Source organism: Cavia porcellus, unplaced genomic scaffold (assembly GCF_034190915.1).
Source record: "Cavia porcellus strain 051 isolate PalLab524CR breed Dunkin Hartley unplaced genomic scaffold, mCavPor4.1 scaffold_29, whole genome shotgun sequence".
In the NCBI taxonomy this organism is placed as follows: Eukaryota; Metazoa; Chordata; class Mammalia; order Rodentia; family Caviidae; genus Cavia; species Cavia porcellus.
Window position 1 is genome coordinate 10,825,158 of NW_026947512.1, and position 12,202 is coordinate 10,837,359.

A 12,202-nucleotide genomic window follows, 5' to 3' on the forward strand; every position below is an offset into this window, starting at 1 on the left:
AGTTGTGGGACTTAATGCATGCCCTGCCGGCTTTCATTCTTGCTTTGATTTGGTATCACTTTATTCCCCTACTCCTTGTCTTTGGAATGGCAGTGCTTACCCTGTGCAACTGTGCATTGGAAGGGTTTAACTTTCTTTTTCATTTCTTACTGTTACTCATAGCTAAGAGTTTGCCTTGAGTGTCAGAGAAGACAGACTTGTCAGCAACGCTGAAACTGTTAAGACTTTGTTAACTTTTAAAGATGGAGTAAAACGTATTTTACATAATGAGAGGGACATGAACTTTTGGGAGCCAGCGTGGAATGTTATGATTTACATACAAAATGATCCCCCAAAAGTCTTGAGCTCAGAGGTAAGGCCTGGTCAGAATGGATGGGTCACTAGGGGAGTGACATGCAAAGGTGTATGCTTTACCTGGCCCTTCCTGACCTCCACCCCGGCATCCTGGCTGAAGGGTGAGCAGCTTTACCCTCCCCTATTTCTGCCTCTCACCCAGCCGTTTAATGGACTGGAATGTCCAAATCTGTGAGCCAAAATAAACTTCTCTTCCTTTGCGCTGCACGTGTCAGGTAGCTTGCCCCAGCAACAGGAAAACTGACTCATATAACCCCTCAGCCCCCTTCCTCTTGACCCCTGGCTTCTCCTCTTCCTCCTCCTCCCCCTCTTCTACTTCCCTCTCCTCATGTTCATCCCTGTTCCTACGACCTCTGACTTCTCCTCAGCTTAATCTCCCAACTGTGCCAAACACAAATGGGTCCGAACTTGTACTTAGCAAACTGGGAAGATTAGTGTTTGAGTACAAGCTGGGAAAAGACAAAAGAAGCTAAGCCATTCCTCCTCTCACTGCAGGCCGTTAGCAGGCAAATGGTCAACGGTCAGTGAAGGGTGGACTATTACATGGGAGTGGACGTTAAAAAGAAGTAACATTCGAGACCTACATTTGCTTGTTTTTAGCAAAAAAAAAAAAAAAGCACTGTAATAATGTTGGCCTAAATTTTCATCCAAAAGGCAAAAACATCATAAAAAGGATTTAAACAGGTGGAAGCTTAAAAAGTTGGTTTTGGAAACATAAAAGTTGGTTTCAGATCATAATTCTCAAATCTGGATTTCTCAGCATGACAGCTGCTGATGCTTTCTTTACATTTATTCTTTACCATAGCAAAGAGGCAAAGAAAAACAAGAGATCAAGAGCAATACCCATCAATCTTTAGAGACCAGGATTTAGAGACCACAGTATGAAACATATTCTAAGACATAAAGGAAGTGAGAGGTACATAATTTACTATGGAGAGATACCAACCTTTAATTTACAAAACCTCCCTGTCTGACAAGATCAAAGAAAAGGAAAAACAACCTAAAGACAGTGAGTTTAGCAATGATACAAGGATCCCACACACTCCATTACCTGTAGGGGCCTGCGCATCAGCCTTTCTGCTCTCCTGGGTCCCCTTCTGTGCCCACACATGAAATTTGTACTCCGTGCCTGGCTTCAGACCTTTCAGGATGGTGCTCCTCTGTTCCTTCCCTACTGGAACCTCCTTGGTCTCTCCATCAGCAGAAGTGTAGCTCACCATATACCTATCAATAGGAGCCTGCACTGGGTCCCAGGAGACAGTGACCATATTCTCTGTCACCTGGTCAGTCACCAGATTTTTAGGACTGTCAATATCTGAAAGAAATATGTTGGGAAAAGCCTTAGCTCAAAAGCTATGGAAGACATATCTACCACCCTGCCATCCTGATTTTCATCTTCTAGAGTTCTCAGCACAAAGCCAAGAGATTCCCACTCTGGGTCTCTAGGAGAAGTCAAGGGAAAAAGTAGCCTCTGGTTCTCAATTTCAAAGGAGGAATTGTTACACACTTCATACCGTTTCTTGGCTTTCAGCTCCTTAAAATGTGGGACAAACAATGTCTTCTTAGTAGTATATGGCTTATTGAGACTGTCCATTAAACATCCGACATGACATCATGTTACCTAATTGATCATTTTATCAAAGGCTATTCACTGGTGGGTACTTTAAAAGTATTATCACAAACACTGCAATAACCAGATCCTGTATCTTGGCTGTATATGCTAAAAATATTGCTACTATGTAACTTTACTTCTCACTTCTGGTGGCCAAGTGGTTTCATAAGTCTCATTAGCAGGGAAGAGTACCCCACAAAGAACAGTTCTCAAGCTCACTGCCAGCCTTGCATATTTAAGATTCCAATTACAGAATCTGTCATGTTGGCCAAACCTTTGGTACCATGCACATTTTAATCTACACATTCAAACTTCAATTCCAATTGATCATGTCCCTCTAGTTACCTGTGGGGGCCTGAGTGTTGGCTTTCTTGCTCTCTCGGTCCCCCTTCTGGGCCCACACATAGACTTTGTACTCCACTCCTGGGCTCAGGCCAGTCAGGTCAGTGCTGGTCTGCTCCTTAGCCACTGGAATCTCCCTGGTCTCTCCATTGGCAGAGGTGTAGCGCACCATATACTTATCAATTTCAGCCTCCACTGGATCCCAGGAGACAGTGAGTGTATTTTCTGTTACCCGATCAGTCACCAAATTTGCTGGGCTATCGATTTCTTTAGGAAAGATACAAAATAAGAGGGTAGCTTTTACCACCTTGGAGCTCCTAAAAAACCAGCCTAGATATAGCCAAAATGATGGTCTCAATAAATTTCATTCTGTTATATGCCAATGATTGAGATGAATCATGGGTGTAATTAAACAAATGATCAGCAATTCTAAGAATAGGCTATTAGCATTTAATGAGAAGCAGTTTTCAGATCAAGCCAATACACAGAAGCCAATCAGATCAAGCCAATATATAACTATAGTTTATATAGGTATAAATTTTTCCCACAAATTGCTTTTAGATAAAAAGAACTGATCTTCACATACAAATTTCTCCTTTACCTGGCAATTATGTAAGGTACTTTTATTCACTTCCTAACTCCTTGGACCTGAAAACAATTACAGTTCAATAAATATCTGCATCCGCTCTAACTTAACTGAGTGTGATTAAAAAAAAGTGTGGTGAAAACACTGTTTAGCACCATTCAGCCAGAAGATAGGGATCTTTCAACATGAGAAGCAGAGCTTCAAACCTTAGTGTGGGAAAAGTTTCAACTTGTTCAGTGCAGTCAATCAGTTGTGAGCTGTAGTTGTGAGAAGGTGTGTTTCAAAGTATGTCATAAATCATGAATCATGAAGCATTACCATGAAATTGGGTCAATTTCAATTGGGTTTGCACCATCCTACCACTTCCGATTGCAGTTTTTTAAGAAATGTCACCATGGACAATGAAACTTGTCTTATAATTATGATTCTGAGACCAAGATTCAGAGTGAAATTCATTCAAATTCTTGTGCAAAAAAGACACACAGCAATCAAGATCCAACAGTAAGTGATGCTGATTGTGTTTTCTGGCCATGATGGAACTGTTTGAGCTGAGTTTCCACTTGGGGACACTACAGTAAACTCTGACTAGCATAAGGGATTATTAGAGAATACAAGAAAAAAGCAGCCTGAGAAATGGACAGATGGTTTCATCCTTCCTCACCACACCTGATATCACACTTCACTTCTGATATGGCAAACTTTTATCCAACAGAACACGACAGTGTGTCCTTATCTGCCTCATTCACTGGATCTGCGCTGTGTGACTTCCAGTGCTTCCCCAAATGACCATGTAAAGTAAATGTTTTGAATCAACTCAGGACATTGAGACAGCCACAAGTGTGCAACTGAAGACCCTCATTGGATGAGGACTCCTACGAGGCTTCAGAAAGTGGCCGGAATGATGGGCTCAGTATGTTTGAAGGAGGGGGCACTGAGGGAGGTCAATGGTGATGGTCTTCTACTATAATAATTTTGTTTCTAATTTAAGCATTCACTGTATGTTTTGGTCACACTTCATATTTCTCCCAAGGAAAACACTCTGTGAGTGGGAGCTGTCAGTTCTTTCCATATAAAACATTATGTCTGTGGCTAGAGATCCAGGAGAGTTTTCAGTTGATGTTATCTGAGATCTGGACCAACAAAAATAAATTCAACTTGTGGGTCCTAGGTTTCTATGTGACTCAATTGTGTTAGAACCTGGCTTCTGCCATTTACTGATTGCCCACATGTGGCAAATTATGTAATTTAAGTCTCAGTTTCTTCACTTCTATAAAGAAGGAAATATTACTACCTACCTCATAGGCCATGATGAATACTAAAGGAGATAAAGCATTGTAAATGTTTGTGTGAGTTGTTAGTATAATGGCATTTGACATGTATAATGACACTTTATTCTCAAAGCATAAATCCTTAGAGTAAGATAATCCAAGTCATTAAGGCTATAGTTAGAAAATGCTATGTCTTTATCACCCTGTTTCAAAGACCAATTCCTTAAGAAAGCTGATCTTCCTGGGAAGGCAAACACACTTCCATCCTGTGCTCCATTGTTTGCCAGGCACGGCATGCCAGCTCGGTGGAGCAGGCAGCCAAGAGAGACAAACGTCCTTCAGGATCACAGAGCTCAGAGTGCACTGCAGACACCTGTGACACAGGCACAGAAGACTTAGCTCCTGAGACTCTGAGTTGGTTTTAATGCTCCAGCCTCACCTTTCCCTTGTGAACCACTTCACAGATCTGTCCACCCCGAAAAGCACTTGCCATTCTCTCACCTGCCACATTCTCACACCTGAGGCCTCTGCACATACTGCTTCCTCTGTTAACACCAGCCGTCCTTCCAGGCTCTGGGCAGAGGATCCCTCCTCCCACTGCCAGCCATGACCCTCAGGCTTTTGTTGCCACCCTTTTCCCCCTTAGGTTACTATACCTGCAAAAACATCTGTTTCCTTCGGAACATAACTCAGTGTACTTTTTACTAGTCTTTTCTACCTAGAGGATTATGAACACTACAAAGACACAGGCAAGAACTCTGTTTCTTATCTTGAGCCCAGCTCCACACCCAAACCCTTCCCCTGTAGCAGTACCATGTCGTATGGAGGGCTGGTGCCCCTGAAGGCAGGAAGATTCTTCTTTAACACAAGCCCTGTTGTCTTAGAAACTCTGCTCCACCTGTTCTCACAATGCTAAAAAAACTCCCAATAAAATGAAAGTCATGTACAATGTAAACCAGGAGGTGGCAGCCTGTAGTTCACTAGCCAAAATCTGAATCACTGCAGACCATTCATTCAAGTGAGATAAAACTTCACTTAGACTAAATTACTAGGCTGGGTTTAAATTTGCAGTCCTCTGCCTCAGCCTCCTAGAATGTTGAGACTGAACTTCAGATCTTTATAAATAAAGTTTTATTGGAATCTAGTCATCCCAGTTCATTTACATGTTACTTACTGTCTATGGCTAGTTTTGTGCTTTCTCAGCACAGGGCAGAGAAGCTGAAACCAAACCAGTTTGGTCTTCAAAGCTAAAAAATGTTTACTCTGTAATCCTTTACAGAAAGTTTGCTGATCGTATTTTTTTTTTTTTTTTAACCCAGGATCAAACTCACAACCTGGTGCTTGCTAGGCAGGCACTTATGCTGCTGAGCTAAATCCCCGGTCCTGCTGATACTGATTTTAAACAAACCTATGCCTCATTGCTGTCAAGTTCTCTCCTTGCCTGGAGAAAAGATCAATTCTTTGAAGCCTACTGGGACCCAGGAGGCTGCACAACACAAAATACTACAAAAACCAAACGTGGATTGCCATTCTAAGAAATAATTATTGCTATTACTTATATAGCACTTGCCATGTGAATCAACTCAGGTAAGCCTCCTCTGTGACGCAGGGACACTTGTGCACTACTTCCCAGCTAAGAACCTGAAGAACAAAGCTGAAGGAACTTGCCTGAAGCTACTCAGCTAGCAAATGGCCGAAATGGAATTAAAACATAGGCAGCTGCAAGCGTGAGGTTATGAGTTCTATCCCAGTACCAAAAAAATAAATACAAAAAAATAAAATGTGGGCAGGCAAGCTTCGGAAACTATGTTCTTAACTATGCACCTGCTTCTCTGACAGCCTCTGTCTATTCAGTGTCCAGATAATAAATGAATCCTTTCCCTCTGATTTCCTGTCTAGTGTTTTGGACCCTGAAGGAGGAACCAAGAACAGGTCTGAATTCAGGGAAGCATCAGGGGAAGTTTAAGCAGGAAGAATGGCCAGGCTCACCTGTAGGCACAAGCTGAGCCGCATGAGTGGGGGAAATGTGGGGACCCTTAAGTTTGTGAAAATGTGAAGGCAAAAATCAGTACATTTGGTGACTGTTGATTCAGAGGATGGAAACTATTTCCATAGTCTGAAAAAGCGTTCCAGATTATATTCAAAGTGCCTACACAGCCCCTACAAACTGAGATAAGTATTCAAATTTTCTTTCAGTGTGTTATTTTGAGTTTTCAAGTTCAAAAAATGAAAATGAGAAAGTGTTGATCTATTCTAAAAGAGGTGCATATGGGATTCCAGCCCAAACAAGAACGACCTTCTGTTTCAAATAAAAAGTCTGGTCTCGTCAGTTTTAGGTGAAGAAAAAAGGAAAATAATCATAAATATGAAACTAAAAATTGTCTTTGCAAATTTCCCCCATTCCTACCAACAAAAGCGCTCATGTCCATGCAATGACCTCCAGATTCAGAATCAACCCTCTCCTTTCCCTGAGGAAACTTGTCACGCTCCCGTTCTCCCATTACCTGTGAGGGCCTTGGCGTCAGCTTTCTTGCTTCCCTGGGTGCCCCTCTCAGCCCACACATAGACTTCGTACGCCTCTCCCGGCTTCAGGCCAGTCAGGGTGGTGCTGCTTCGGTCCTTGGGGACTGCGGTATCTTTGCTGTCTCCATCAGGGGAGATGTGGCGCACCACATATTTGTCGATCTCAGCCTTCACTGGATTCCAGGAGACTACTGCTGTGTCTTCTGTCACTTGATTAGTGACCACATTGGTTGGGCCATCAATTTCTTCATAAGAACACATTTAAAAAGTTAGATAGAGTATTTGGCTGGTCCAGAGCACAGATGCTTTAAGATCTAGTTCATCTTATAGCCCCGTTCAGTAATTGTACAATGCAAAGTGGTCTCCCCATCATTCATTGACTGGTAGATATCTGGCCTCTAAGAAAAGGCTCCCTGATGAACAAAAGAATCCACTGTATTTTCAGATCACTGAATGCATTAGAAAAACTCCTTCAGGTGTAGCTCCTAAATAAGCCTACCTTAGACAGACAAATAGAATCCATCTAATTCCTCTTCCAGGAGACTGCCCACAAAGGTTTCAAGACTATTCGTTATTCCCCTTCCAAATTTTCCTCAAATCAAAGTAACTCACTTCTTTTATCTATTTTTTTCTAAATTTTGCTTTCTAGACTTGACAATTATGTGTGTATAAAGGTCTTTCCTTTCCTTTCACAAATAAAAATCTCCACAGTAATAATTCATTGCACATCTATTATGTGCCAGGGAATGAAATAGCACTCAGCACTCATGAATGAATAAAATGGGCGGAACTCCCTGCCCATGTGACATTTATATTCATAAAAAACTAAGCCAGAACAATATGTTGGCCATATCCTAAACATACATGTGCTTTCTAGTAATATGTCCTCGACCTTAAAAAAATCCCTAATCTTTTTCACACATGTTCCTACTAACCCAGAGGTTCTGAACTTTGGTCAGTATTTGCTAAGTACCATCATTAGACAATCCACGTTAGAAAGTCTTGAGAAAGTTCTGGCATCTCTATTTTTAAAGTAAACTTTCAGGGCTAGGGGTTTAGCTCAGTGGCACAAGCACCTGCCTGGCAAGCACAAGGTTTTGGGTTCAATTTCTGGTACAATAAATAAATAAATAAATAAACTTTCAAAACTGTCAAGCAGCCAGGAATGGTGGTGCATGCCTGTAATCCCAGCACTGTGGAGGCTGAAATAGGAGGATCATCGTGAGTTCAAAGCCAGTCTATACTATATAGGGAAACTGATTTTAAAAAAACCTAAAGAAAAGAAAGAACTCTTAAGTAGCTCTGATACATATCAAAGGTTGGGAACCTCCATATTAAGACATGTTACCCCAAGTTCATCTGTATAAACTATATTTCCTGAACCTGACATTTATTCTTGTTATATTTTTGTATTATAGATTCTTTTTATAATTTAGTCCATTTCAATACCACTTTTTCAGGTCGAATTTATGATGCAACTTCTTATCATTGGACTTACCTCTAAGTAAGCCATCTTTGCACAGTTGCTGATAAACAACTGCACAGAACAAAGCTGGGGTCTCCCGCCCAAGGCTCCCTACATACAGACCAGCATCTTCTTGGCAAAAGACACACAAACACCTACACATGTTCCTCCCTCCCCACGCAGTTCTTGGCCTCTTGATCAAGGGCTCTCCCGAGACAAGGTACAACTTCAAATGGTTCCATTTTGTAATATCAGCTTCAAAGTACCTTTCTCACACACACCTTTCTTGAACACAGTGTTTTATTTGCCTGTCAAGGTGAATTATGTTCCATCACCAAAGGCAGTGAATATTTCACTCAGTAAATCAACTGGCCATAGGCTGAGTGTATATTAAATGTCTGGTACTTTTTATACCTTCTTTCATCAAATTCCAATTCAATTCAGTTTCAGATTTAGAAAAAAAGACATTTATCAGATTTCCTCTGTACCAGTTCAAAAAATCAATAAAGGCTACCACTTTTAGACCAATAGCTACATGCCAAACTGAGAAATGTTAGCTAATCTGTCTATGATCACTCAGCTAAGTTATAGGAGTTATCAACTTCTTCCTCCATCACCAATGTCTAATTAACGCTGGGGATTCAGTAGTGTCATGAATCGAATTGCACCCTCAGCAAAAAAAAAAAATAGTCTTTACAGAGATAATAAAATTCAAATGAAGCATTAGGGTAAACCCAATCCAACATGACTGGCATCCTTGTAAAAGGAAAAAATGTGGACATAGACACAAACATGCACAGCAGGACAAAGATATAAAGACATAAAAAGAGAGGAAAGCCCATGACTTGATGTACCTACAACTCAAGAAACCCCAATGCCCACCACAAGCTAGATTTCTCCACAGGCAAGAAGGATTCTCCCACCAGGCATCAGAGGGAGCCCTGGGGACACCTTGATATCAGAACTCTAATCTCCACAGCTGTGAACAGAAATCTGTATTGTCTGAAGCCACCCAGGTTTGGGTACATTGTTAGCACGACTTTGGGAGCTAATACAACCAATAACCAAAGGCTCTCTTTCTCCAGGGAGCTCACTTTCTCCAGGGAGAAGGTAAACAGTAAACAAAGAGTTCAGTATCACTAGAACAGATACGACAAGGCAAAGAGATTAACATAAATGAAGAGCATGGGCTAGAGGTGTAACCCAGAGACGGGCTGTGAGCTTAGCATTTCCTAGGTTCAATCAACAGTACCAAAAAGACAAAAAAAGAAAATGAGAAGCAAACAATAATCATGACTTTAGGCAAGGAATTCAGGAAAGATCTCACACTGAAAGGGTTACCTCTGAACAAAGACCTAAATGAAATGAGGCAGCTGGCCAGGTGCAGTTTTGGGGAAATTCATTCTAGGAAGAAGGAGCAGCAAGTCCACATGTCCTGCTGCTTCTGTGAGGAGGACAGCAGGAGACACAGAAAAGTCAAGCAGCCAACGGTGAGGCCAGCGAGGTCAGGGCTGAGGGGAGGCGCAGGGCCTTGAAGGCCATGGGAATGACTTTGGCTTTTATTACAAATTAGATGCGAAGTCTCTGCAGTTTTACAAAGAAGAATGAAGCACTCTACCTTATATGATAAAAAGATCACTCTAGCTGCCGTGCAAACTTTAGCAGGTCAAGAGGGAAGGTCACCTAGGAAGTATGTGGTACGTGCAAGGTAGCAGGCACGTGGACAACTGCAGGGAGGAGACTCATGGGAAAGGCTGGGTTTGGAGATGGCAAAGGTAACGCTGTCAAAATCTGCTGATGGACTGGACATGGGATACAAAAAAAAAAAAACGACTGGTTGGTTTGAGACCTGAGCTATTTGAAGAATGGAGTGAACCTTTATAGTGACAGGGATGCCTGAGAGCAGAGTTTGCAGTAGGGGGTAGAGACAGGAAGGGACCACGAGTTTGTTTTGAGACACATTAAGTGGTAGAGTCAAGAGTTAAACCAGTTCCCATCTACTACACATCTCTACTTTCTGCCACGCTATCCTGAGCTGCGCTAGCACTGGTCTGTTTGTATGGAATCACAGATAAGTATAAATAAAGTGTGATCTGTAATCTGAAATCCAGCATCTACAGTAAATTGGAATTTGGAGAGGCAACTAGAGAGAGAACATGATCTGGGCCTGTTGGTTCTGGGAGACAGAACCCAAGTACAGTGTCAAGGGAAAACAGAGGGGACGAGCAGGATGCCGACACCCCAGAGCCCCATCCAGGGCTGCAGGAGGCTCAGGCAGCTGCTACAAGGATGCCCAGGAGAAAAGAGGCACAGAGGTGGGATAGCTCAGTGGCACAGCACCTACCTGGCAAGTGGGAAGTCTGAGTTTGATTTCCGGTACCAAAAACAAAAAGTACACACATTACAGAAGACTCCCTCCCTGCACTGTTGCCCCTTTCTGTTCAAGAAATGATGCTGCACGTGATAGGGAAGGATGACTAGAGCCCTCCAAAGGCCAAATCTCAGTCTGGGGAAATGAGTGATGAACTGGGAATGGGAAAGTAAGCAGAAGAGTGCGAGAACATCCTAACACCCTGCTCCAGAAGTCCCTGGCCCTCACCCTTTCCAAAATGGCCCACCTCTGTACATCCCAGAGTGCCTCGCACCTCCTCGCCCCACCCCGAATCCCCCAGGCCCCGGTGCAGGTCCCCAGCGTGGCAGGGCAGACGTTACCTATGTGTTCTGAGAAGCTTGCCCCGTGGCAACACAGGCAAAGCATGTCCACACAGGCAGACCGAGAACAGAGCTGGTCTCCTTGACTTTCAGGACAATCAGGAAACGTTGAAGCACAAGAATGGGGAAAGAGCTCAGAGATGCAAACCCCCACAATATGCCAGCTCTATAACACCAAAACCTCCCTCTGCAGCAAGAAGGGATATGCAGACTGTTAAATAGTTTTTCCAAAGCAAAAGTTTCCAGTAGCTGAAGTGGCTGGCCAAATCATAGATGAGCCACAGCTGTACCTCAAGCTCCGAGACAAGCTCTCTTCACCGCAGCCTGTTTTCCTCATCAGGCTGCAGCTTCCTACCTGCTGGGCATCAGCAGCTCTGCTAGGTCTTTCTTGGAGTCATTCAAAGTCAGAGGAGTCAGAGAAATTTAAGATGGTATCTGTACGATTTATTATTTTATACTGAGGTAGAATGGAAAGTCCTTGCACCAAGCTGCATCCCCAGCTTGTTTTTATTTTTATTTTGAGATAGGATCTCACTAAGTCATGAAGTAACACAGGCTGGGCTCAAATTTGTGATCCTCCTGCCTCAGCCTCCCAAAGTGCTAGGTATGTTCCACCGCCCTCAGCTTTTAAAATCTACAAAACTTGATGGGTAACTTCCCCTTGAGTACATATGTTAGGTAGAAGACAGGTGAGCCCCAACTCAAAGAAATATAAATTGTAAAATATGAATATGTAGAAGGTCAATTAGAAGCTCTGTTTGCGTGAAGAAAGTTTGTTCCACTTTATGACAAGGTTCAGTATAGGGCTGGGAAGGAGTGGCTGTCTTCAATCTATACTCAATCTGTGGAGATATGAGCACGGGGCCAAAGATGTGGGGAGGTGGGGGCAGCTAGTTCCTATCCTACTGATTTGAAGGTGAGTTCAAATCACCTTAAGCTAGTTACTTACCTTAAACTGCTGTACCCATGCATCCTGCTGGCTCGTTTCCACAGATTTTCCATGGTGGCAACAAAATTATTCAAAAGGCATCATTTGTAGAAAATGCGCTTAAAGAGATCTATCCTTCTTCCTACTCTCTCTAGCTCTTCTTTTGGAAAGGTTAGCAACTGTGGTCTCAAGTGAATTTGAGTTCACTAGCTCACCCAGAGTTTCCTAAACTTTATAGGCTTCAATTCTCTTACCTATAACATGAAATAATACTCAAAATACTATTGTAAGGACCACAGATATTATATATGAAGGTTCACAATATACAGAAGCCCTCCAGAATACAATGGTTATTCAAATGGCTAAGATCACTGTCGTCCAGACTGAGCCCTCAACTTCTCTTATTAGTGTC

The 12,202-nt window shown here is 42.5% G+C and overlaps 1 protein-coding gene across 1 annotated transcript in view; it reads right to left on the bottom strand.

Annotated features, from left to right (window-relative positions):
- Tnn (tenascin N) overlaps positions 1 to 12,202 on the bottom strand; it is a 64,300-nt gene that overhangs the window by 35,703 nt on the left and 16,395 nt on the right. Inside the window, exons 7-9 of the mRNA XM_063240188.1 lie at positions 6,667 to 6,930; positions 2,312 to 2,575; positions 1,406 to 1,669 (exon numbers count right to left, since the gene is read on the bottom strand). Of these exons, the coding sequence (XP_063096258.1) occupies positions 1,406 to 1,669; positions 2,312 to 2,575; positions 6,667 to 6,930 (792 nt within the window). The remainder of the gene's footprint in view (positions 1 to 1,405; positions 1,670 to 2,311; positions 2,576 to 6,666; positions 6,931 to 12,202) is intronic.